Below are 25,753 nucleotides of genomic sequence, written 5' to 3'. Positions count from 1 at the left end.
CCTGCCCGCCCCAGCAGAAACCGTAACGTGACACCGAGTCCAGCGTCGAGCCCTGGGGAGGAGAGGGAGGGGAGGGCCAGGGAGGGAAGAGAGCCGGCCGCCTCGCGCCGGGGAAAGGGGAGGGGAGGGGAGACGAGGAGGGGAGGGAAGCCCCTGTCAAGGAGGTGGAGCGAGAGGGTGGTGTCCGCCTCCCGATCCTCCCTGCCTTGAGCTAGCCGAGCCTGAGCCGGGACCAAACACGCCGCCCGCGACCCACACAAAGCCCGGGGGGTCCACGCTGGCGCTGGAGGCGAGCCGGGAGCGAGCCCGGGGCGCGGCGGGACTTGGGGCGCCGGGCTGCTGCGGGACCCAGGACTGCTAGCGGGACGCGCGACCGGGCGTGGGTTGCGATCGCCACCCCCACGGCGGGGCCCGGGACATCTAGGGCCCTTTGGGGCCGCAGCGAGCGGTGGGGGACCAAGATGAGCAGAGTACCCTGAGCCCGGCAACTTCGGCCCCTCCCCGCCCCCACCCGGCTGCCCTCGGCGCGTCCCTCTCCATGTGCAGACGGCCGGCCAGGCGCTCCGGCTGGCGGCGGATGGGTGACCTCTTCCTGGCCCGGGCGGGCTGTGCGAGGCGGCGGAGCCGGCGATGAAGAAGAAGCAGCAGCAGCATCCCAGCGGCGGCGGGGATCCCTGGCCCCATGGGGCCCCTGTGGGGGGCGCCCCTCCGTGCCTGGGCAGCAGCAAACGCCGGATCCCGCTGCTGCCTTTCCTGCGCTTCTCCCTCCGGGACTACGGTTTCTGCATGGCTACCCTGCTGGTCTTCTGCCTGGGCTCCCTCTTCTACCAGCTCAGCGGGGGACCCCCTCGCTTCCTGCTCGACCTGCGGCAGTATTTGGGTAAGGAAGGGCTGCGCCGGCCCCGCAAAAGTTGGGCACCCGGGAAAAGGGTGATAAGTGGGAAACATCTAAAGCTGTCACGGCCACCACGGTCCCCGAGGCTCTCCAGGTGGGATGCCAACGAGCATCCCTCTGGGCGGCAGCTGGGATCGCCTGCTTTCTACTGCACTACGAGCTGCCTGCAGCGACGCGGGTCGCCGGGCAGGTGTCCCAAGGCCGGACACCACGTACCTGTTCCCGAATCGCCATTCCAACTAGGGCAGAGTAGATAGTGTATGTCTGTGAGTGTTTGTGTGTACGCTGGCCTGGCGGTGCGTGGACAGTCCTCTCTGATGTGGTTAATGACTTAGAATCCTGTCCCGTCTGGCTTTCTGAGTTGTGTGGGTTGGTTTAGCCCTGCTTTCCAGTCACTTTCAGACATTCTATCCAGTGGATTCCTCTTTTGTGAGTTGGCCCAGGTGGTTCCAGTCTGTCCTTAGGTTGGTCTGTTCCTTGGCAGCACCTGCGCACCCCGCGGACTGCAGCGAGAGTGCGGGAGAAATTGGTGTTGTCCCTAGGTGCCAGTCAGCTCTGCCGCCTTCCCTGACCTGTCGAACTCCGCCCTGTATGTGTCTTAAATCAACTTTTTTTTTTTTCCTTTTTGGTTCGTGGCTGAAAAAGGAAGAGGTTGGAACCCAAGAAAACAGATTTCAGTGAGATGTGACCTCGCTGCTCTCTGATTCTGAGTGCCAAGGCTTGGCCAGCACTCGCCCAGGTCCCAGGGATGATGCTGGCCCATGTGCCTTGGCTAAGGGAGGATGTAAATTCCTTGACCTTCTGTGGCCAGAAGAGGTCGTGCGGGGGTTGTCTCTGAGGTGGTAAATCTTGAGTGGAAGAACCTACAGTGGTCATCTGGAGGCCCGGAGTCAGTTCAGGTGGAGACGCCATCAAAGTACTGGGACCAGAATTGGCTACTCATTGCCAGACTGGCGACTCATACAGTTACCTCAAGGGTCCCTTTCCTCACAGAAGGAAGCCACAGGTCTAGATAGCAGCAGGCCTGTTTGGAAGGAAAAACAAGCGAACCACAAAACCACACCAACAGAGGGTGTTTGGGAGTGGTGTAAACTGATAAAATAGTATTGCTTCCTCGGACAGAAGCTCGGATTTTTAAAAGTTAAAATTTCATTTCAGTAAAAACATTGGGGCCACTGTGATTTCACAAGAACCACTATGGAAGATTAAAGAAAACTATTGCCTCGGTCAGATTTCCGAAGCGCAATTCTTAGCATCAGGCTTTATGGTTTTGGGTTAATAGGTCTTTTTTATTGTTGAGTGTAACCTCTTCATTGTCTGCCGTTCTGCATTCTGGAGCCTTGAGTCTTCCTTCCCTGCTTTCAGACACCTGCTATTGCTCCTGGTAACTTCATCTTCACCACCTGGAAGTAGTGTCCACTAGTATCGGGAAGTGTCTATTCGTCAGGGCTATTCGTCCATGGAATCTGATTGTGTACCATCCATCACCAAAAGTTCCTTTTAAGGGTGGAGTTCTGGGTATGGAGGACACTATGCTGCATGGGACCGGAAGGCCCACTCTTCCCAGGACTGCTTTCCTTTGAGCACATTGCTCAAACTTTACAGCTTTGGCTCTTCGTGGTGTAATTAGGGGTTGACCTATTTCTATCAAACCTGAAGCCTGCTCTTACAGTTTTGTGGTTCTCTTACCCTTTATGTGAAGAAGGAAACACAAGCGAGGAGGAGCAAGGGCGTTTGAAGGATAGAATTGGAAAGTTCAGTGTGTATGGTAGTCACCTGCTCATTCTGTTTTCTTAGACGAGATCTGGTGAATACGGGAGTCAGCCGATGGAAGAGAGAACTGGCCAGGCATAGCTGGGGGACTGAGTATTGCCACTGTGTTTCCTAACTGACCATGGCTATTTAATGGACGTGAGTGGTGGGTTAGACATGGTATCTTTGTGAGGTGAAGAGAGAAGACCCTTACAGGTCTCTTCCTTTTTGTTGGGTCACATACATAAAATAATGGTTTTCAGGGAAGGTAGTTTTTAGAATGGTATAAAATATGTCCTTAATTATATCAGCCCAAGCAAGTTATTTGCAGACTTGCTTGCCAATGATTCTTCTCTATGGTTTGTATTTTAGAGTGTAACCACACAGAATATATTATTAGTGAAAAATCCTATTTTTTTCTCAAATGTAAATGTCCAGTATTTCTAGGTCAAAATAATATATTAAACATGTTCTTTACAGAATATACTTTTAATATTTGGGCCATCTTATGTGATTCCTGTCTTAGAGTTACTTGGCCGGTATTCCTCAGGTTAATGGCTGCACCAATTTTACCAGGTTTGTAGAGTGGTATTTAATGCATTGAATATTCTCATGGGAGAAAAGTAAAATGTCACAGGTATTCATGATGAGAGTGGACATGAACTGTGCACGTCAGTGTACATGCATGGACATGAAAGCTAACCCCCAGCATGGCATGATTCATAGCTTCTATCATTTGTCCCAGTTTTATAGAGGAAAATTGAAGGATAAAAATTAGTGGGGTATTGGATCTGGACTGGCCATCAAAAGCCTCTCAACAAGTGAAACTTTCCATTTATCCTTGGCTCTGTGGTATTGAAAAGTAGTGGAAACATTAAGAGTTGGAGACTAATGGGGATGTTTTAGGTCGAGTCACTGGGGAGGGGTGTGTGTGCTCTCTAAGAGGGTTGACGAGTGCAGGTCTCTTCCTCTTTCAGTATCCACACATGATGTGGAAGACTGACCTTTACTGTGTGCTCCCTGAATGATGTACTAGGCCACCACAGGCCCAATGCAATGGGCATCAGTCAGTCATGGATCAGGAGCTCCAAAACTGTGAGCCAAAATAAGACTTGACAGAAAGTTGCTTAACACAGGAGGAGTATACAGAAAGTCAACCGGGTGCTACCTCCAAGGCTGTCTGATTCCAGTGCCCAGTGAGAAGCACCCTGGGCAGCCTAAGAGAGAAAATGCAAATAGGAAGGAGGCACCAGGAATCCCACCAGCTGATTGGCTAAACGATCTTCAGATCTATACACAAGATTTCACTTTCCCTTTCTTGATTCTTTAACTGTGAGGCCTGCAGAGAAGAGAATACTTGAAGCAACTGGTCTGTTCAGACTCAACCTTTCTATTTATATCCGCTTGTGTTTCTTATTGCTGCAACAAATTGACACAAGTAACTAGAGGAAGGAGGACTTGATTTTAGTTAACAGTTTCTGGTTGTGCTGGGGGCTTATCAAGGGTTCAGGGACCAGAAGTAAGGCCTGGCTATCACTCCTCAAAAGCCTGCCCACTAGTGGCTTGAATTTGCCAGCTAGGCCCCATGTCCAAGGGTTCTACAACCTCCCTGGGGGAACAGCGTCCTCAGCTGGAGTTGTTCAAACACATTGTTCACACCGTGATACCATTACTGGCAATCATACAACCTCTGATCAAAACTGGACCCTCACTGACAGCACAACCGCCAGAGGTGACGCTGTGGTTCTCTAGTCTTTCCCTAGCAGTTCTGTGCATAGGCTTCTGGTTCTCAGTGTGGATCACTGGACCCGAAACATCAACATCCCTTGGGAATTTGTTACATGCTCAGATTCTCAGGACTCCTTCGAAGATCTCCTGAGTGAGCCTGGGTCTGGGCACAGCAAGCTTCCCCTTAGCAAGACTTGAGGTGATCTTGCCAGGGCTGGCTGAAGCCTGAAAACCTGTTGTTCTGCAGTAAACCATTGCTTTCAGAAGCCATTGGGGTTATCTGAGAGGAAAGTAGGAGGGAGAGGAACGGATTTATAAAGGTGTTTCAAGGTCACAACTGTGGTTCATTTTTAATTTCAAGTGATGTAAATGCAATTGCTCTACGGCTTATGGCTTAATTTTTTCGGAGTGGAAGGGGAGAGAGGCAGCTAACAGCTGCAGTCTCACCTGACTTTAGACTTCTTGAGATTATGAGAGGCATGGAGGGGCGGGGCAAAGTGGGGAAGCCAGAAAGCAGGGTGTGAGGAGGGAAGAGATAGGAGACAGGATGCTTCCCCTTCAATGCAGTGAGGAATCAGGGTCAAAAAGGATTTTTTCTTCTAGCCAGTTTAGGAAGAAGACAGTGCTTTGTTGTTGTTGTCGTTGTCGTTGTTGCTGCTGCTGGTACTGCTTGTACTGCTGGTATTGCTGCTGCTCTTCTTCTCTTCCTCCTCTTCCTCTTCCTCCTCCTCCTCCTCCTTTTTATTATTTTTTTCTCTCATATATTACATTCTGACTGCAGCTTCCTCTCCCTCCTCTCCTCTTTAAGTCCCTCCCCTCTCCCCATCCGTTCTTCCTCCATTTCCCTTCAGAAAAGGGCAGGCCTCCTAGGGATATCAACCAGACATTGCATATCAAATTGCAGTAAGATTAGGCACATCCCACCATATTAACACTGGACAAGACAACCCAGTAGGAGGAAAGGGATCCCCCAAACAGGCAAAACCATCCCTGCTCCCTCTGTTATGAATCCCACAAAGACACCAAGCGTCACAACTACAACAAATGCACAGAGGGCTAGGTTAGACCCATGCAGGTTCCCTGATCATCCACTCAGTCTCAGTGAGCCCCCGTGAGTCCAGGTTGGTTGATTTTTCTTGTGGTGTCCTTGATACCTCTGGCTCCTACAATCCTTTCCCTTCTTCAGCAGGAATCACTGAATTCCACCTAATGCTTGGCTGTGGGTCTCTGCATCCGTTTCCATCAGTTGCTGATGCAGCCTCTCTGAAGGTGTTTTGCTAGGCTCCTGTCTGGACTTCTCCTGCTATGCATGTTCTCCAGTCTAGTCCTTCTAAAGTGAACTTTCTGCTGCAATAAATTTGAAAGAGGAAGAAGTTGGGGGAGGGGAAGTGGGGGGTAAAGTATAGCAGATGCTGTATTTAAGGATGAGAGCTCATAATTTTTCCAACTCAGTGAAATGTTTTTAAAAAGTGTGTGTGTGTGTATGTGTGTGTGTGTGTGTGTGTATGTACACGCACATTTGTGGATGCAGCTGTGTGTAGGTGCCATGGAGACCAGAGGACAACTCAGTAAGTCAGTCCTTCTGCCTTGATAATGGTTCTGAGGATTGAACTCAGATTTCTGGGGTTGTACAGCAAAATGCCTTTTACCGTGTGACCTTGGCAACCTGAAATTCTTCCTTTTTTTCTTCTTTCTCTTTTGAGACAGGAGTCTCACTTTGTAGCTCAGGCTATCCTGAAACTTACTGTGTAGACCAGGCTGGCCTTGAACTCACAGAGATCCACCTGCCTCTGCCTCCTGAGTGCTGGGATTAAAGGCATGTACTACTATACCCAGCTCACCCCACTTCTGCATTTAAACTTGAATTTTCTATAGAAATCAAAAATGACCCCCTCTCCCCCTAGAATCAGGATAAAATGCAGAATGGCTTGGCAGTAGTCTCATTACTTCTGAGCTGTGGAAATATCAAAAACTTGGACACACATTATTTAGATTGATATAAACAGAATGAGGCAGATGGTTCACTACCGATCTCATATAACTGGCAGACGCTAAAGATTTATCATCAAGCCTTGGAGATGTGATTTAGCCTTTATGAGAGCAAAATTTGTTGGATTGATCTTCAGTTGATAGGCTTTCCTTCCCATTTCTAATTTATAGCATTTTAAATGGAGACATTATGCTTTTTCTCAGAATTGCCAATTTCTACATGTATTATATACGAGTCTGGGAATTTAGAGTCAGAAAAAAAAAGATGTAATTTAATTTTACTGAATTTTGAAATTCCTCACTTTTAAAATAAATTTAAAGGAAGATGTGAAAATAGAGGTCCAGACCTGTTACAGAAACAGTTTCTCTAAGCCTTCCAAACCAAATTCTACTTCTCTTCTGCATGTCACATATGGCTCAAATACCATGCTTGAGGCTGCCTGCACACAGAAAACTGGGAACGAATGCATAAAATATGAGGTTATCAATAGAAATTGTTGACATGGAAAAATGAGATTCTTGTTTATAGCTGCACACTCATCTCAGAGGGTGGGTTGGGGACACAGAAGCACTGTATTAGAAGGAAGACGGGAAAAGGCATCAAACTGTGGCAGCCTGTTCTGTAAACACAGAGCGTGGATGGGGGGAAGCATTCTGCCTGGTGAAACTGTTTTTAATGTAGGCTAGTCTCAGTCTGAATTGTTTCAAAACACACATAAATATGAATTCTCTAGATACTGCCTTTCTTCACATTGCCTGACATCTATCTAGGCTTAAAACACTAGTTGGGTTTGTTGAGGAGAAAGTAGAAATAAAGTAATCAAGCCTTTTTTTTTTTAATTCAGGAGAGAAACAGTATCTGTTGCCTGATAGAGGGGTGTCTAACCAGAGGAACAGTTTTCCCTGCAGCTGTACTGACGGGATGTGATGGACAGAGAAAGGGCACCTTATTTGATGAATTGCAACCTTTAGACTTATTAGTCGTTGCTTGTTTTTTTTTTGTTTCTGTTTTCCTGTTTTTAAAAGCAGTGACCAAATAAACTTTGTCTTGCCTGTATTTATCATGTTATAGAAATTCATGTCTAGGCCAACAGTGACGTAGACCTATTTGTTTATCAGAGATAGGGTAGAATGAGTAACATCCTTGGGAATTCTTATTTGCACCTGTCAGCAAAATGCAGCCACTGTTTGGCAGGACAGTTCCAAATGATGCCTACTTCAGTTTTTGACACTTCCTGAGATACGATTCATGAATCTCAGAATTCACCCATTAAAAGATTTTTAAAATCGTTAGCAGTTTTCAGTTACAGCTAATCATTTTCTGTATTCTTCAGATGTGTGTAGTCACTGCAACGACTTTATGAATATTTTCATCACCACAAGGAAGAGTGCCTAGCTTTTATTTATCACCCCAGTGGTGATGGGACCCTAATATTCCAGCCCTAAGCAACTACTGGTTTTTATCTGTTGGCCTTTTTCTTAGAAATGGAATTATATAATATGTGGTCTTTTGTGATTGGTCCTTTTTACCTGGCATAATGTTTACCAGGCTCATCCACATTACAGCGTATACATGATTTCTTTTAAGGGCTTGCTAATATTCCATATCTGGTGTCTTAGTTAGAGTTTTACTGCTGTGAAGAGACACCATCACCAAGGCAAATCTTGTAAAGGCAACATTTTATTGGGGCTGGCTTACAGGTTCAGAGGTTCAGTCCATTATCATCAAGGCGGGAACATGGCAGCATCCAGGCAGCATGGTACAGGAGGAGCTGAGAGTTCTACCTCTTCATCTGAAGGCTGCTAGCAGAATACTAACTTCCAGACAGCTAGGATAAGAGTATTATAGCCCATACCCACAGTGACACACCTACTCCAACTCCTTCTAATAGTGCCACTCCCTGGGCTGAGCATATACAAACCATCACAGTTGGTTTTCAAAAATTATAGACTAGGACATTTCCATGATATTTTATAGGTCCTATTTTGTGTATCTATTCACTTACTAATGAATGTTGAGGTTGCTTCCACCTTTAGGCTACCCGGACACTTTTACTGTCTAGAATACTGTTTTCCATCCTTTTGAATGTATACTTAAGAGTATAATTGCTAGGTCCCTTGGTAACTCTGTATTTAACCACTGAGGAATTTCCACAGTGGCTGTGTTATTTCATGGCCTCACCAGTGATATATGGATCCAGTTTCCCAACATCCTCACCAACACTTATTTTTCCATTAAACAATTGTTGCCAGTCTCACAAGTATGAAGTAGTGTACCACTGTGGTTGTGTTTTGTATTTTCCTAGTGCTTACTGGATGCTGCATGCTTTCCTGAGTGTCTTGGCCTTTTTTTTTTTTTTTTGACAAGAATCTATTCACTTTTTCTGCAACTTTAATGTTTTTCTTTTTTTTGCTGTTTAGTTGTAAGTATTTGTGCACTTTGGATGCTAGACTCTTATCACATAGAGGATTTGCTATCAGTTTGGGGTTGCAAAGAATAATACTGATTAAAATTCAATGTTTCTGATGCATTCTCTCTACCACCCTTTCCAAGGAAGAAAGAGTTAGTTTTCTATAGTAGCCATTTCCAAAGTGTTAAGTGTAGTATATTGGTAGATAGACAACCCAAATAACATCCTAACAATTGACTTTGAAAACGTGGTCCTTCCCTAGCGGACCTTGGAGGTACTGGCTTCTAGTGATGGATCATTATGAATGATAAACATTGGTTATCTGCATTTCAGTCTAAGTATATGCTAACTTGAGCTGGAGATGGCTCAGTAGTTCTCAACTGTCCTAAGGCTGTGACCCTTCAATACAGTTCCTCATGTCGTGGTGACCCCCAACCATAAAATTATTTTTGTTGCTATTTCATAATTGTAACTTTGTTATTGTTATGAATTGTAATGTAGCTATCTGCTATATGGGCTATCTGATATGTGACCCCAAAGAGGTCTCAACCCACAGGATGAGAACTGCTGACTAAGCAGAAACCTCTGGAAAAGTTGGGCAGGCATTGTGGTCACCTGTAATCCCGACACTCCGGAGTAAGAGGCAGGAAATCCTCTGGGCTGTGAGCTCTGGGTTCATTAAGAGATATTACTTTCGTAAATAAAGTATACCATGATTCAGAAGATGCTCAAGCTTCAGCCCTCTACACACACACATGTGCATGTATGTTCTCCCACACAGTGAACACATCCATGTGAATCCACATACACATATGCACATGTACAAGATGTCTGATAACTCATGTACAGTCACCATTTCCCTACTTTAGAGATATCACAAAGAATACTGCTACTTTGCATGAGGAATGTGAAAGCAGCAAACTTTGAATGGCAGATTGTGTACAATGGATGTATTTTGTCTTTGTATATGTTCATTTGAATGGGCTGATGAGCCCAGCAGGATAAAAACTTTGGTACATTATGTTCCTTTATAAAATGTACCATGAAGCTATCAAGGAAATATTCAGCATTCTTGGAAAATTAGGATTCACATGGAGTTAATTTATTTTGCATACCTATTGTATTGATGTGCAGGACAAATTAATACTAACCACATTAGTACATGTTTCTATTTAGTAAAATGACATAGTTGTTTGTAGGAAGCAATGTTCATTTTGTAGAAGTTTCCAATTTTTTTATTAGTTTTCAAAAATATAAATCACTAAACCAAGAAGCTTTAAACATGTACACTTTAGTGTCATTAGAACTATAATCTGAGTGGGTTTATAAGAGCCATAGTTGAAATTAGTAGGGATAAAACAAAATATCACATTTTCCCCTGTACAAAGGATTAATATCTAAGTGTATGTATATCAAAAGTAGGAGGTAGAGAATTTGCTGGGGAAGAGTACGTGCAAAAGAACTAGAAAGGATGGTAGCCGCAAATATGAGCAAGATACAATGATGTCACATGAAATCTATTGATTTAAAAAATGACTTAAACACTTAATAAGGGAAATGTAAAAGAAATCATATGACATCTTTGGAAGACAGGTGTGGTGGTTTGAATGAAAATGTTCCCAAAGGCTTGTAGGCACCATTAGCAGGTGTGGCCTCATTGGAGGAAGTGTGTCACTGTGGGAGTGGGCTTTGAGGTTTCCAATGCTCAAGCCAGGCCCAGTGTCTCTGTTCTTGGCTCCTCCTTCAGCACCACATCTGCCTGCATGCTGCCATGTTTCCCACCATGATGATGATGGACTAAATCTCTTAACTCAATTAAATATTTGCCTTTATGAGAGTTGCCATGGTGTCTCTTCACAGCAATAGAATGCTGAGACAAGATACAGCTATTTGATACTTCTTGGTTTGTCAGATCTTACATTAGTTGTCTGTAATTTCCCAATGGTAGCCACTGAATTACCTTTCTTTTCTCACTTTCTGCTTTTACATCTCTGATGCCTCTCTGCTGGCTACTTAGGAAGATGAACTCTCCAGTGGCGTCTCTGAACTCCTATAGTTTTTCTTCCACCATCTTTTCTGAAGAATTAGCATGCCTCAGCTGCTACCTTGTGCTGTAATCAATCTCAGGCAAGCTCCTTGAAGACAGGAATGTGGTCAGGACTTCCTGTTTCTCTTCTCACTCCTTTCTTTGGTGCTCTATTTGGGCTCCAATGAAGGAGCTTGTCTTAGAGTTTTATCACTGTGAAAAGACACCATGAACAAGGCACCTCTTATAATGGAAAATATTTATTTGATGCTGGCCCACAGTTTCAAAGATTCCGTCCATTATCCTTATGGTGGGAAGCAAGGCATCATGTGGGCAGACATGGTGCTGGAGATGCTATGAGTTCAACATCTTGATCTGAAGGCATCAGAGAAAGAGACTGTGTATCACACTGGGCATAGCTTGAGCATATATATGACTTCAAAACCCGCCTCTGGATTGACACACTTTCTCTAACAAGGTCACACCTACTCTAACAAGGCCACACCTCCTAGTAGGGCCACTCCCTAGGGATAAGCATTCAAACTCAGGAGTCTATGGTGACCATTCCTATTCAAACCACCACAGAGCTGTTGACTTAATATACTTGTTATGTTGACTGTCCTACACTAAAACTGTAAACACTACTTTACTGGCTCTCTACATTCAGCATAGATTCTGGGGAGGGATGGGAAAGACAGCTCAATCGATGTCTCCAGCTTATTTTTTTTTCCTTGCTATTTGAAGCGAATACAGTAAGTAATATAAAATCAGTACGACAGAGAGCTCAATAAACGTTTCCTTGTGTGGACAGGGATAACCTTTGGGGATTGTTAGAGCTCCACGTAATTAATACCTGAGATTACGTCACAGCAACATAGCTTTAGCTGTGTCCGGCTGGAATGCAGGCTTCTTGTTGGTTATTAACTTCCTGAACCCCAGATTTTTTTTTTGAGAGTGCCCTACTTCTCTTTCTAGGTCAGAAACTTCCTACGTCGTTGTCAGCTAATCTCTGTAAAGTTGGTCATTACATTTCTTCACGTTTTTAAGGAGATGGCTGCATGATGTTGTGATTTTTGAAATGGTGACCACAGATTTTACCCAAGAACCAAACAACAGCGGGGGTAAACTTAGAGTCCGACACACCAAACCAGTGGAGACCACTTTAAGTTGTGGCTGTGGCTCAGTGGTTCTTATGTCACTTACTGAACCCGTGGTTTGTCTGTGCTAAGTCTGTGCTCTGTCACTGAGTCACATCTTCAGCCTTGACAGAGGTTCAAAGTAGCCACTCACATTCAACTGGGCTGTCTGTGTGGGATACCACTGGGTTTTTTCTAGTTCAGTAAGGATGACTTTTATGACCTTAGTGAAAAGAAAAGCACAAGTATTTTGAGATAAGTCATTTCCTATGTTCAGTTATTTGAACAATATTCGCCATCAACAGTGTCAGAAATATGTTCAGAAAGCGTGAGACTTTGGATAGAGACCTGGGTGTGAGTCACAGTCACTGCTTAGCAGCTGCAAGAACTTGAGTAGGTTTCTTTCTTTTTCTCTTTTCCATTTAAATTCTTTGACCCTTAGGTGTCTTGAACTGCATGATGGGATTAATAATTGCCATTTTAGGCACTTGCGTGGTGCCCAGACAGGCAAAACATATTCATAAGTTGATTTTTAAAAACTGTTATTTTATGCTGCTGCTTGGCATTTAGCTCAGCAAATGCCTGCTTTCTCACCTTTAAGCATGCATGTGTGTGATGCTCACGGGAACACACCCATAGAGGGGGAAGTATGCAAATTCCTTTATGACTTGGCTCTCAATACAGAAACCATAGTAACCCAGAGATGTGAAGTTACCTAACCAGTGGGTTTTGTGGCTTACCCTGTCACTCTTAGACTGACGAAGGCTTGTTGGCAGTTGACAAGTTCCAGGCATTTGCCCTGTTGATTACACACCCACACCCACACACACAAGAACCTTCCTGGCTCTTAAGCTCTTTTCTACTTCCTAGGAATGTGTTTAAAAGAGATGTTCTGAGGAAAAAGAAAAGTGGTGATGTGGGGGAGGGGAAGATGTAGTTGTGTCTGTAGCTCAGTGGTAAAATTCTTGTCTATCAAGTGTGAACCTCCAGAACAGTGGTTCTCTACCTTCCTAATGCTGTGAATACAGTTCCTCACATTGTGCTGATCCCTGACTGTAAAATTATTTTGGTTGTTACTTCCTGCTACTTTGCTACTGTTGTGAATTGTAATGTAAATATCTAAGTTTCTGTGAAAGGGTCGTTTAACTTCCCCAAAATGGTTGCACCTCTGCTCTATAGGGTTCAATCTCTTGAAATGCCGGACCTCCAAAGCTGGGGGTGGGGATGGCAGGGGAGACATATTCTTTTTAAAACATTGATTCCTTTCTCTTTATATTTGAGTTTAATTAGCATCACATTCTTCCCAGAGAAGACGTTGCTCTGTTTTGAATTTCTCTCTTTCCTTTATTCCCTGTGTTCACAAGATAATAGAACAATGTAAAGGAACGAACTGGGGGCTGAGGCTCGGAAGTTGGGTGTTCTAAGTTAGATCAGTGAACTCTAACTTAGGTCGGTTTGGAACCAGTCATGGCACCAAGCCCACAACAGAGGCTGATCCTTGCCCTTCTCCTCTTGTGGAAGAGCCATGAAGCAGCATGGCCACTTTCTGTCCTCCTCACTGCTCGTGTTTGAGGTCAGGGCCAGAGCAGTGTACCACGGAAGAGGAGGGGGTCTTGAACAAGCATGGGGGTGAATCTACTTCTGTTTCCAATTGTTGGCGTCTCCATTTGCTTTAATCTCTGGCAGAAGTGAGAGCTATGGCTCATCCCTACGACCTCAGACATCTGAAAGCAAATGCATGTTTTCCAATAATTCAGTAGAAAGTTAACTGCTGAAGAGTCTTAAAAGAACTAATAACCTTGCTAGTCCAGCACAGAAGTTCCTCCTTTGCTGCAGGGACGACTGAGTACGGTGACCTTTCTATTGGCTAAGCTGAAGCATCTGGCAATGTGGTGCAGTTCTGTGGAGGGGTCCAGGACCACAGTTGGGAAGGGGAGTAACAGGTGTGGTGATGGTGTGGGGTTTCCCAGCTTGGACAGCCATTGTCTCAGAAGCTAGGAGTTTGATTATATCCATGGTTTTCCTCAGACCTTTGCCTCAAGCATGAGGTTGACTGTCATTCTGAGAATGTGTTCCCATGGCCAGGAGAAGAAGGAAAAAGAGTATGGTTTAAGCATTCTAGAATTCCCTGTTGATAATATTTCATGGCACTCCGGAGGGTAGTATCTTTTCTGTAGCGTCACTACTTTCTAAGGCCCCTTGTAATCTTAAAACCACATGTTCACAGAGATAAGTCATTTGATGATAGTGATTTTTAAAAAGCAGAAGGGTCTTTTTTGATAATTTTAAAATGTTTTATTTTTTTCTCTCCATTGGTGCGCATCCATTGCACATGGTACTGAACTATATAAAGACACTTCCATACAGACTGTACAGTGGAATTTGATATAGTTCCTGCCTCCTTTCTCACCCCTCCCTGCTCCTGTTTTTTTAATCTACTTTGTTCCCCTAGAGAATTTCATTTTTATTTCTGTGTTATACAGACATGTGTGACTTTATGTTTCTGTATGAAATCCACAAAGCACGCATGAGAGAAAACATGCAATATTTGTGTGCTTTCCTCAATCTGCCCTAATTAATATAACATGATCATCTCTGATTGTCTCCATTTTTTTGCAAATGACATAACTTCATTTTTCTTTATAGCTGAAAAATATTCCATGGTGGGGTCAGTGAGATAGCTCAGTGGTAAAAGTGCTTACGATTCATGACCTGCATTTGATCTCTGAAACCCATGCTGAAGAATGAGAATCAGCTTCATAAAGGTTTTCTCTGTGTTACAAACACACACAGGCGTATGCATACACATATATAAATATACATGCACATACATGCATGTGTGTAACCACACACATATGCATGCATGTACATGTGTGGGCACACACAATAATAATAATAATAATAATAATAATAATAAATGTTTTTAATACTTCCATTTTTTTTATATACCACATTTCCCCGACAAACACCTAGACTGATTCCATAGCTTGGCTGTTGCAAATAACACTGAAGTTATTATGTTCAAATGTCTGGGATAAGTTGAATTGGGGTCCTTTGAGTAGTCAGGAATAGTGTTAGTGTTAATTGGCAGAAGGTACCTTGGCAGGTCTGGGCCAAGGCATACTGCATAGATTGCACCATGCAATAGAGCTCACTTGAGAGATTTATTGCAGGTATTGGAGGAGGAGGTAGTGAAAGGCCTTCTCAGAGTGGGCACATGAGAAAGAGAGGGAAAAAGACAGAAAGGGAGACAGAGAGCAAGTGCATGTTGCATAGGGGAAATATGCACCTTGTGACAATTGGAAATTGCTGGACCTGGCAATGGTGGGTGATGATGTCAGCTGCTTGTGTTGAGTCCCTGAGTCCCTGAGGGCAGGTGGGGAGAAATCCTGATTTATAACACACAGTCTAGGTGTGTTCCAGTGATTTCATGAATTTTACTGATATGATTGTAATGTCTCCCCGTTTCATCTCTAATTTGATTCATTTTTGTCTTCTTGCTCTTTGGTTAGTTTGGCTAAAAGTTTGTCAGTGTTGTTTAGTTTTTTCGAAGAACAGACTCTTTGTTTTGTATGGGATTCCCCCTCTGCCCCCTGCTGCCCCCTGCCTCAAGCCTCATGGACCTACAGAGAAATGATCCACAAGAGAGGAAGAATGAAACTTGAGAATCAACACCTCCTTTTCATGCACTGGGTCAAAACATCCAGGGTCTGACCTCAGGGTTTATTTTTCTTACATATATAAACACAGTAAAAGTTAGGAAAAGAACAATCATCACAACAAGGGTTGAGCAGAGCTACATAGAAACTACATAGCTACATTGAAACTCCTGAGCCAAGCTGTAAAGCACCTGTGACATTTGTATAAGAATGAGTTCTGTTGACTAATAGATAAACAGCGTTCAGGCCAGGGGCCTAGGGAGGAAGGATTTGTAATAAGCATAGGATAGATTCTATTGCTGGTTGATGCAAACAAAGTACATTGGATCTCTTTCAAAAGGATGGGTTCTCTTCACTGAGTGACAGAGCTCTGGATTAAGACCTAATGCCCAGGATTTGGGGGAGTCAGGAAGGCTGGCTCCATAGAAGAGCAAAAAGATCACCAGGTTGTTAGACAACATCCATTTCAATCGTTCCTGTGGCCAGGCATCTGTCACTGACATCCGTTGATGAGAACAGGTCCTTGGGGAAGTCTGTTTTCCCCAATGCTTAACCCAGCCCCCCAGACAGGGTTTCTCTGTGTAGCCTTGGCTACTTACAGGTTGGCCTCGAACTCAGAGATCTGCCTGTCTCTGCCTCCCAAGTGCTGGGATGAAATGTGTGCATCAACCACTGTGCCTAGCAAAAATGTTTGTTTTAATTAAAATTATCAGTCTGTTTCCTCAGTTCTGCCAGTTTGCTGCGCCTACTTGGACAATGAAAAACTAGATTGTTGCTGGAGAATCTGTAGGAAGCAGAGCAAATCATAGGCATCCAGAGCTCTGAGACAGGAAAAGAGGGACTAGTGTTGACAACAAAACCAAACCCAAAAACCACTGAACACAGAAAGTACAAGAGACAGTGACAGTCAAAGTGAAACCAAAGACAAGAGACAAAACCAAACCAAGAACCCCATGTTGATGGTGAGATATCTCTCTATGCTCTGGGTAGAAGAGCATATTGGATCTTGTCAGACCCTTCTCCTGCCAGATTGATATCTCAACAGAACCAGAAGTCACAGAACATTATTATGACTTACAAGGGGAGGCCTCTGAAGATGCTTACTGTTTCTTTTTACATGGCAGTTCACTCTGATTGTTCTTGAAACCAAAAGCACACCTCAGAGCCCTGGAACTTCCCAAGGTACCCACCTCCTGAGATGGCCATTCAGCTGTGAAGGTTCAACTGTAGAATTTGCGTGGATGGTCTGATCTCTCTGTGGGCTAGAGAAAATAATAACCTCACAGGGAGAGAATAAGACCAGTACTTCAATTTTTGAGCCAAATTTGAAGCAAGCTTTATTAAGTACTGGCCAGGACCATGGATACTGGGCAGATCCATACTCAAGTTCAGAATATGGTACTGAATTACATTAGTGAGGGAGGGGCTTATAAAGGCACAACCCACAAGACTTTGTTCTTCCTGCCTTTGTCCAATCAGAGCCAAGCATACATGCTGACTTACTTCCTGCCTGTTAACCTCTTGCACACATCCTGTGCAGTTGGGGTGACCAAGCTTGTCCTTAAACAACAGCCACCAGTGTTCTAGGAAGTTATCTGTCCTTGGGCAAGTGGGGCTTACAGTTAGAGGGGTCTTGTTTTTATAAATCTCTCAAGCATAGACTTAAAACATGTTAGCCATCACATTAAGGAAAAGAAGCTATTGTTCAGAGGGTTTTCACACCTTTCCCAGTTCTCTGGCTGTCATATTCCACTGTGGAAAGTCCAGAGAGGTCTTTTAAATGTTCCAACTGTTTTTCTTGAGTTAAGAGAAGCTCATCAGAGATGACCACTCAGCCACAGTGTATAGCTAACTGAAAGTCTTTATTTCAGCCAGCTTGGCTCACACCCAAGTGTTCTGTGTAGGAGTGGCCCTGAGTATCCAGAACACAAGGATTTTAGGGGCAGAAACCACTTCCAGGTATCTTGCTCAGTAACTGCAAGGTGAGTTTCACCGAGTAAGCAGTTCATAGCAAGCAGTTTTAACAGAAGCTAAGCGGTTAGCCAGGAGGGGGTTTTGCACAAACTGACAGTTAAGGTAAAGGGTTAGCTAGCTGGATGATGATCCACGCAAACAAGGAGTTTTAACAAAGACTGTTAGCTTGGAAATCCCAACCTGTGGTTCCTAGACTTTTTCCTAGGTCATTCTCTATCAAGGAGATCATATTCTAGTTAAACCTGGAAAAGGACTCAACAAGAATACAAGATGGCGGAACCTCTGCACTGTCTTGTCCCACCACATTTGGGCTGCTGTTTATTTCCGTTCCTTCAAGAAAAACTATAGGACATTCTCTTGTACTCCATAATCTTCTAAATAGTGGAAAAATGCAAGACTGGCTACCATGTCCCTTCCCATCCACATGCAACCTTGTCTAGAAAACTTACCTGTATTACAGTAGTTTGTTTTTTTTCTGAAATAACTTTTGAACACTGAACAAAGGAGAGAAAAGAAATGAAAGACATTAACACCAAAACTTCTGATTAGTCTCATCCCATAAACAAAGCAAAGCAAAAAAAAAGGTTCAGACTTGTACAGGTGTTTCCCTAAATGAGACTAATATGCAGACAGTTAAAAATTAACAAACCATCAAGAAAGAGATAACTTGTGAACCAAATGAGCAAAGCATCTGAGTAGGATGTTCCTAACTGGCTGATGAGGCCACAAAAAAGATAAGCTGGTTTAAATTACTTTTTACATCCTCGTCTCTTTCTTCCATTTATATGACCCTCTGTCAACATTCCAGTTCTCTTGGATGTGAGGGCGCTGTGGCCATAACCCACCTTTAAACCTATCTTTTTTGAAAATGTGTTACTTCCTTGCCTAAAGAGTGACCGGCCTAGTTTAGCGAATGGGAGCCTCCAGGCACACACACGGCCAAGTTCTTGGCAACAGTTACTTGTGCCCACTCCTATGCTGTCTTCACGCTCAGAGCCTCACCCAATCATCCTGACAGACCTGCTAGTATACTGCATTATCTGCTGACTATATAAAGAAGAAGCAGGAGGCGGGAGGAACTGGCTCAGGGCTTCCAGCATAGCCTCCTGCCTGGACATGTTTTCTCTTGTGCCCCACTGAGCAGTGGGCCTGATTCATCTGGTTGGAGTTCCACAGACATGAGACTGGGGATCGTTTGCAATCTCTTTCTGCTGCAGTGTCAGAATTCCTCCCATGACTTGCCAAGGAATGTGAGTGATATCATATACAGACTCAGACACTCCAAGGGGAAGTTACTTTCCCCACAGAAGAGAAAAAAAATCAGAAAGTGATGACTAACGGGGAAGCTGAGGCAGAACTAAGCAGGAGGGGAGGGCCCTGAGGAGCTGGGGCTTGGCCATCTGGCCTTGTTGCCTTGCCAGATTGGCCTAGTTTGTGGTAAGACCACTCTGCAGAAGATCTCCCCAAAGGCAAATGTTGACATAATCTCTGAGTGTATGGCCAATCTAAGCAGTATGAGGGTAAAGTGAGTGTTTCCTGGAAGTGTGTGGTGGGCCCTTTCAACAGCCCTCAGAGGCAACTCTCCAACATAAGACACGGGAGAGACGGAGAAAAGATGCCAGCAAGCTACATCTGTACAAGAGTGTCCCGTGCCTCATGTAAGCAGATGGCAGGATGGAGGCCATCTTGTTCGTGCTGTTTCTGATTCAAAAAGCTGCTGAGCAGAGCTGGAAAGCCTTTAGAAAGAACCATGTGTGGGTCTTTGAGTTATGCTGACAGAGGAAGCAATTCTTCAGAGAGCAGAGAGGGGAAGGAAATACTGTTAGTACCTGTGACCCCTACCTTTTGTTTACCCAGGCAAAGGCTGGCTTAGATTGATCACAGAGTGATCATAGTTCATGTTTCATACATGTGCAGCAGGACAGGAACTTTTTCTTGCATTTGGTGAATGTTTTATGTAGGTGTGAAATTTGTGTACCCGTGCATGTAGGTGTATTGGTGTGTTTGCTCCAGTGTGTGGGTGCATATCTGTGCACATGTGTATAGATAAACAGGTCAGCCCACAGGTATTGTTTCTCAGGAGCGATTCATGTTATTTTTTTTTTTTTGAGGTCTCTCATTGGGACCTTGAACTCTCTGATTTGATTGGCCCTAGCAATCTCTTAATCTCCCCATTGCTGGGATTGAATTCAAGTGCCACCGTGCCTGACTTTTTAAAAATGTGTATGTAGGGAATCAAATCCTTATGCCTTCGTGGGATGTATATACTGCCTGAGCTATGTCTCCAGACTTACACAGATGTCCTAATGTCCTGCTCACCTATTCCTTCTGGCTGGGGAGAGGTGTGTCTTAACCTGTACATAGATGGTGTTGTTTCTAACTGCTCTTCTGGCCTAGGGTATGTGCTTATAGACATGGCTAATGTAGCTTCCTAGGTTGGTAGGGTGACGTACTAGAACATACTTCAGTTGCTAGGCAGGTTTCTGTCTTCATGTGTCACCTGTTGCATTGCATAGTATGCTACTGTGCTCAAATTTCCCACCTCCCTCCCCAATTGGCTCCATTCTGCCTCCCTTTTGAAATGGTAGGTGATTCTGTTGTTGGTTATTGTGGAGTGAATCTCGCTCTGAAAGTTTAGGCTCCATTGTGGTCTCACATCAATGAGACTTAAGGGATCGGCCGTGTGTTCTGCTCTTGCTTTTGTATGCCTACCCTCGCATGTTTGACTCGGCAGCCTCTCTCTTTCATCTGTTGGCTTTTCCATCCAGGAAGGCTCAGTTCCTCAGTGAATGTTCAGCAAGCACCAGTTGTGTGCTAGCTGCTAGAGCAAGAGTAACTAATGACACTGTCACTGTTTTGGGGGGAGGGACTGCTCTGTACTTAGAGGGACAGCCAAGGGTTTAGGGTATGGGATGGAGTGAGGGTTAGAAGCAGGGGCCTGTAGTGTCTGGCTGCAGTTACTTTTGATGTGCTCTTTGGTTAAGACCATGGTTATTCGGGTAGGCCGGGGTTCTCAAGGGTTCTCCTTAGATAAGTGGGAGAGCTTTGGACATACTGGTCTTCTTTCCTTTGGGTAGGGTGGAGCTGGGCATCTCTAGGTGTTGCATGCCTGTGGCATCCTAAGCTGAAAGATATGTCATAGATAGAGGGCCAGAGAGCTAGGGATGTGAATCAGTCCCTTCTTAGTACCGTGTAGGAATGCTTTAGCTCTGTCTAAAGTTCCTCCCGTGGAACTCATCACATTTCAACCTGAAGCTTCTTATACCAGTATTTCCTAAATCTTAATATGCATTCAAGTCAGCTGAGCATTTGTTAAAGCGTAGATATTCCTGCAGCAGATCTGGTGTGGCACCTGAGATTCTATATTTCAAGCAGGCTCTGGGATGTGGATGGAAAGACCATCCTCCAAGTATCTAAAAGTTTATACTGTCGAATTTGTAGGAAGCAGGGAAAACTTAGGAGCAAAGATTTCAGACTAACTCATTAGGGATCTAGGTTTCTGATGTTAAGGATTTTTATACACTTCTTGTTGGTGTATGTGAGTGTACTTGTTCATGTGTGTACATGCATATGTGCGCATGTGGAGGCCAGAGTCAACCTCAGACTTCTTCCTTTTTTTTCCAGACAGGGAATCTCACTGTACCTGGAGATCAAACTGATTTGCTTAGGTTGAATGGCTAGTGAGTGAGTCCCAGGAAAATACATTTATTTATTTATTTATTTATTTATTTATTTATTTATTTAAAATTGTCCATGTGTAAAATGATAAGTATGTATATTTTGCCAGTGGGTTATAACTGACTTTACCTATACCTTTATGAACACTAGATCTAATCTTTAAAAGATGTTATTACCACATATCAATAATACATAATAATAGGATACATGAGACACTTTCATACACACATTTTTATGAGTTTTGATTACACTTACATCATTATTGTCACTTGTCCCTTTTTATTTCCACTGTCACCCTTCATCTTTTCAAAACCAGTAATATTTTTTTGTTGCTGTCCTTTTTTGGGTGGGGGCGACCTAATGAATCTAATTAAGGTTGTTTACAGGAGTGTAGCTTAGGGTTACAGGAACATAGGCAGCTTAATCAGTGGTTTAATCACTTAGGAAACGGTTTCTCTCTCTCTGCCAGCAACTATTACTGTTTATTAGATCTTCAGGGAGGGATAGACTCTATCTCTATGGTGGAATAGTGACCAGCTCAATCTTGTGGATGTACTGCACAGGTCTGAGCGAGCTCACGAGTGCACCAGCCACTTTATACCTGGAAGAAAGTGTTCTACAACATGCTACCCATTCATTCTGTGATCTCTGAGACTGGGAGAGGAACTTGATATAGATGTCACTTGTTCTCAGCTCGTGGTCTAGCAGTGAGCTTCTAAGCTACCCTCTGACTACTGTAAGAAGAAGCTTCTGTAGCCAAAACCGAGAGCAGCATTGATCTGTGGAAGTAAGCATAGATACGTAAAAGACAATTTGATAGGTACATGTCCATTTAGCAAAAAAAAAAAAAAAAAAAAAGTCAGTACTAGGTCCCCTGATCTCACAAACCATAGGCTTTTGACCATGTTTATAAAAGAATGAATTCCTTCCTGTAGAGCAACTTAAATCTAATCGGAAAGCAGTTGGTTGTCTTCATAACAGCCAAGCCACTATTATACCACTGGGCACATCTTGTCTTGCTGGCTCATAGCATGCACGGCCTCGGAGCTAAGTAAGACTTCTGCTGAGTTTTCTCCCTGAGCACCCTGAGTAGCGTGTTCTGCCCCTATGGAATCTAGCCAGCACGGAGGCTTCCCTCTCCAATCCAGCTTGATTTTCATTGGCCTGTGACAAGAGCAGGTGGTATTTTTGGCAATGAGATTACCATCTACCTCTGCTATGTTGTCTGAGAAGAAATCAGAGGCCTCCCTAGCCCATAACTCACAGGAAGGTAGCCCACAGGAAGAGCTCTCTCCAGCCGGAGTCCCTCCATTCAAACCCCTCTTCTTCTTATAAAGCATTGTACACTCTTGGCTTTTCCGTACAGCTTTAATTTGGGTGGACCCTCTCTTCACGCCCCCATCTCCCAGCCTCCACATCCCCACTTAAACCCTTCACCTCCAGTGTTCTCTTTCCTACTTCCGTATCATTGGTGTTCTCTGTTCTCCTCACTGTTTATACTGGATGTAACTTTGATAAATTCTCTACATGTTTAGTCGATGAAAAAAAATGGTGTTCCCATGAGTTAATTTGCATTTGCTTGAATATTAGTGAAAATTATTTATTTGTTTGTCAAGTACCTTCCTTGGGGGAATAAGAGTATTAAACTATCTATCTATCTATCTATCTATCTATCTATCTATCTATCTACCTACCTACCTATCTATGTATCTATCATATGTTTTCCTCTTGCTTATCAGCTCTAAGTGTTCTTTAGACCTAAAGGGAATGAGGCCTATGTTTCAGGGGCAGATATAATTTGCTCAGTTTTCATTAGATTTTTAAAGCTTAAAAATCAATTTCCTTTATTTGTTCACTAATTTGTTTTGTGTGCTTTTGTGCCCAGGAAAGCTTTGCCTTCTGATTTCAAGTGCATATATTTCCCTCTGTCTTATTATGTCTTCACTTTTGCATGAGCTCTTAAGTCCCTTAGGCAATTTTTTTGTGTGTGTATGGTAAATGAACTTGATGATTTTGTAAATCAAGATGGAGACAAAGTCCTTATCTTCGAATGATACCATTGTTAACCGGTAACTTCTCTTTCCAGACACTGGGAAGAAAGCATTTTTGTAGCATCTAGAGGTCGAAGGTTCTACTTACTCTTTGATCTTGTGAGTAAGGGGATAATGCTGCTTCTGAGACTCTTGTCATCTGTATAGAGACTAGAATGGGCCTTTTCTGGTTCCTGTGTCAGTGGGGCTTGAGGATGTGCCTGCCTCTAGTTGTTCCCTCTCTGATTGTGCCTCTCTTGCTGCCCCACCCCAGCCACACTGTTTCCCTCTGATGTGCCTTCTCCCACTCTCTCTTTTCTCTGGTCTTTCCTAGTTGAGTCTCCTTCCTAATTGACTTTCCATCAATTGTCTCCCTCAGTGCAGGCTTCCCAGCTCTGTCGTTCAGCTGCTGTTGTTTCTGAGAAGACCTTTGGTGTCACCAGCTGTGTGTCTTCTTGTCGCTGGCATCCTGGCCAGACAGTTACAGCCACTCCCTTGCCCAGTCTGCCTGAGTTCCTGAGTTTAGTACCGTAAAGTTTCTTAGATGGGAGAGCCTCCAGGACTCTCTGACTGGCCACCTGCTCAGCCCCATGCAGGCTTACACCTGTGCCCTGCGGGTGAGTTCAGTGATGGCCTGGCTGTCCTCAACCCCCGAAGATATCTAGAAAATAGATATCTCTATTTTGGTGAGTGCCAAGTTGACAGGGAGTCATTTGGTTTATCCTTTTGAGTGTGAGAATTCAAGGTCTACAGTTTAGAAACACAGGCATTTAAAAGCCTGGATGGTGGACTGACAAAGCTGCAGTTTTTTTCTTTCTTTTTCTTTTTCTCTTTCTCTTTCTTTTTATTTTTTTTTTTGAAATCATGTGTTTTTCTGTGAATCTCCCCTGGCAGGCCTTTTCATATTGCAAGAACAGCACTGTATTAATGAATAGAGCACTGGGTTTCACATCAGAAGTCCTCTGTCCTGAGTCCTGGCATTGCCACCATGCAGCTGTGTGACCTTGGGTAGCTCACTTAACCTCGCTAAGTGTTTGATGGGACTTTAGAGGGACTCTTTCTGTCCTAGAACAGCCACCATCAGATCACTGAGAGAATGCTGCCTGGCACTCTCCTGCCCCAGTGCTGTGAAAAGTTGCATTTATACTGTCTGCAAGTCCACATCTTCAGTTGAATCAGTCACAGAGAAGTCAGCCAGAGCAGGTGGTACATAGGAGTGTAGGAGCCAGTGTGTGGCTGTACCATCCCTCCTTCCTCCTGTCTCCTGTTTCAAACTCTCAGTAAGACTGTTGTCCATCTCCTAAAACCTCTTAACAGATAGTGTAATGATAGAGAAGTCCTAAAACATCTGTTTTGGGGTCATTTACTATTATAATGTTTTTGAAGTTTTTCAAAATGCAAGAAATTTTTCTAAAAACAACTGTTCCCATAATCTTTGTGATACAGATGTGTAAGTTCTTTGGCATCCAGCTATTCATGGCCATAGATTCCTCCCTATGCTATAGGGAGCCACGAGGAAGAGCCAATGAAAGAGAAAGAGACACTTCTTCATGGAAGAGGTGACATTTGAGCTGGGTATTGAAGCACAAATAGGAGTTTACTATATGGAAAAAGGGCATTGTGGGCATGCAGAGCTAAGCCACTTGTCACAGTTGTAGCACTTTGGGATACACTGGGCGACTGAATGTAGCTGGTAGAACCTGTAGCAGAGGGAAAGAAAAGGGAGTTCTCACAAGGGGGGCTCCTAAGACAAAGGGGTTGATTCTGAAGGGACTGTGTACTAGTCTACTGGCCTGCAGTAGTTGCTTTTAATTCCAAGCATGATAATAGATTTGCTATTCTGAAAGACAGCTCTGAAGCAGAGAGGAGACATTGGAGCCTGGGAAGAGCCTAGGCAGGGCTCTGATGGGGTCTTCAGATTCCAACAGGTACCAAGAAAGTATGCCTCTACGGTCCATGTTCTTCTTTCCTCTGTGGATGGCAGGTACACAGCTCCCTTGCAGATGAGGTTTCCATGTCAAGAGACGGGCAGGATGCAGCTGCCCAGCTGTAGGTGGGACAGGATGAGGGGAAGTTTGTACTGAGCCCAGGTAGAAGTTCTCAGGTTAGCCTCCCCTTTCTCTTTGTGCCTAATGTCATATGGAGGCGAATACCTGCAAAAACTTTATGCATTTTACTTTTGCATTTGTGTGTGTGTGTGTGTCTGGTAAATGTGTGTGCATGCAGTTGTGCAGGCATGTGTAGATACATGCATGTGGAGGCCATAAGCAAGGATGTAGTGGAAGCACGGAAATTGACTGCTCTATGGGTGGGAAGAAGAGTTACAGAAAATGTGAAATTGGTGTGTGGTCTCAGGAGAGAGAGAGAGAGAGAGAGAGAGAGAGAGAGAGAGAGAGAGAGAGAGAGAGAGAGAGAGAGAATAGCCAGAGGCAGAGGCAGAGGCAGAGGCAGAGACACCTGGGAGAGTCCAGAGTG

General features: G+C 44.1%; 1 protein-coding gene across 1 annotated transcript in view; it reads left to right on the top strand.

Moving 5' to 3' along the window:
• Positions 1-256: 256 nt before the first annotated feature.
• Ust (uronyl 2-sulfotransferase) overlaps positions 257-25,753 on the top strand; it is a 293,554-nt gene continuing 268,057 nt past the window's right edge. Inside the window, exon 1 of the mRNA XM_028764403.1 lies at positions 257-880. Within this exon, the coding sequence (XP_028620236.1) occupies positions 631-880 (250 nt within the window). The 5' untranslated portion in view covers positions 257-630. The remainder of the gene's footprint in view (positions 881-25,753) is intronic.

Source organism: Grammomys surdaster, unplaced genomic scaffold (assembly GCF_004785775.1).
Source record: "Grammomys surdaster isolate TR1022 unplaced genomic scaffold, NIH_TR_1.0 143, whole genome shotgun sequence".
Classification (NCBI taxonomy): Eukaryota; Metazoa; Chordata; class Mammalia; order Rodentia; family Muridae; genus Grammomys; species Grammomys surdaster.
This window is presented reverse-complemented; position numbering and strand designations above follow the sequence as displayed.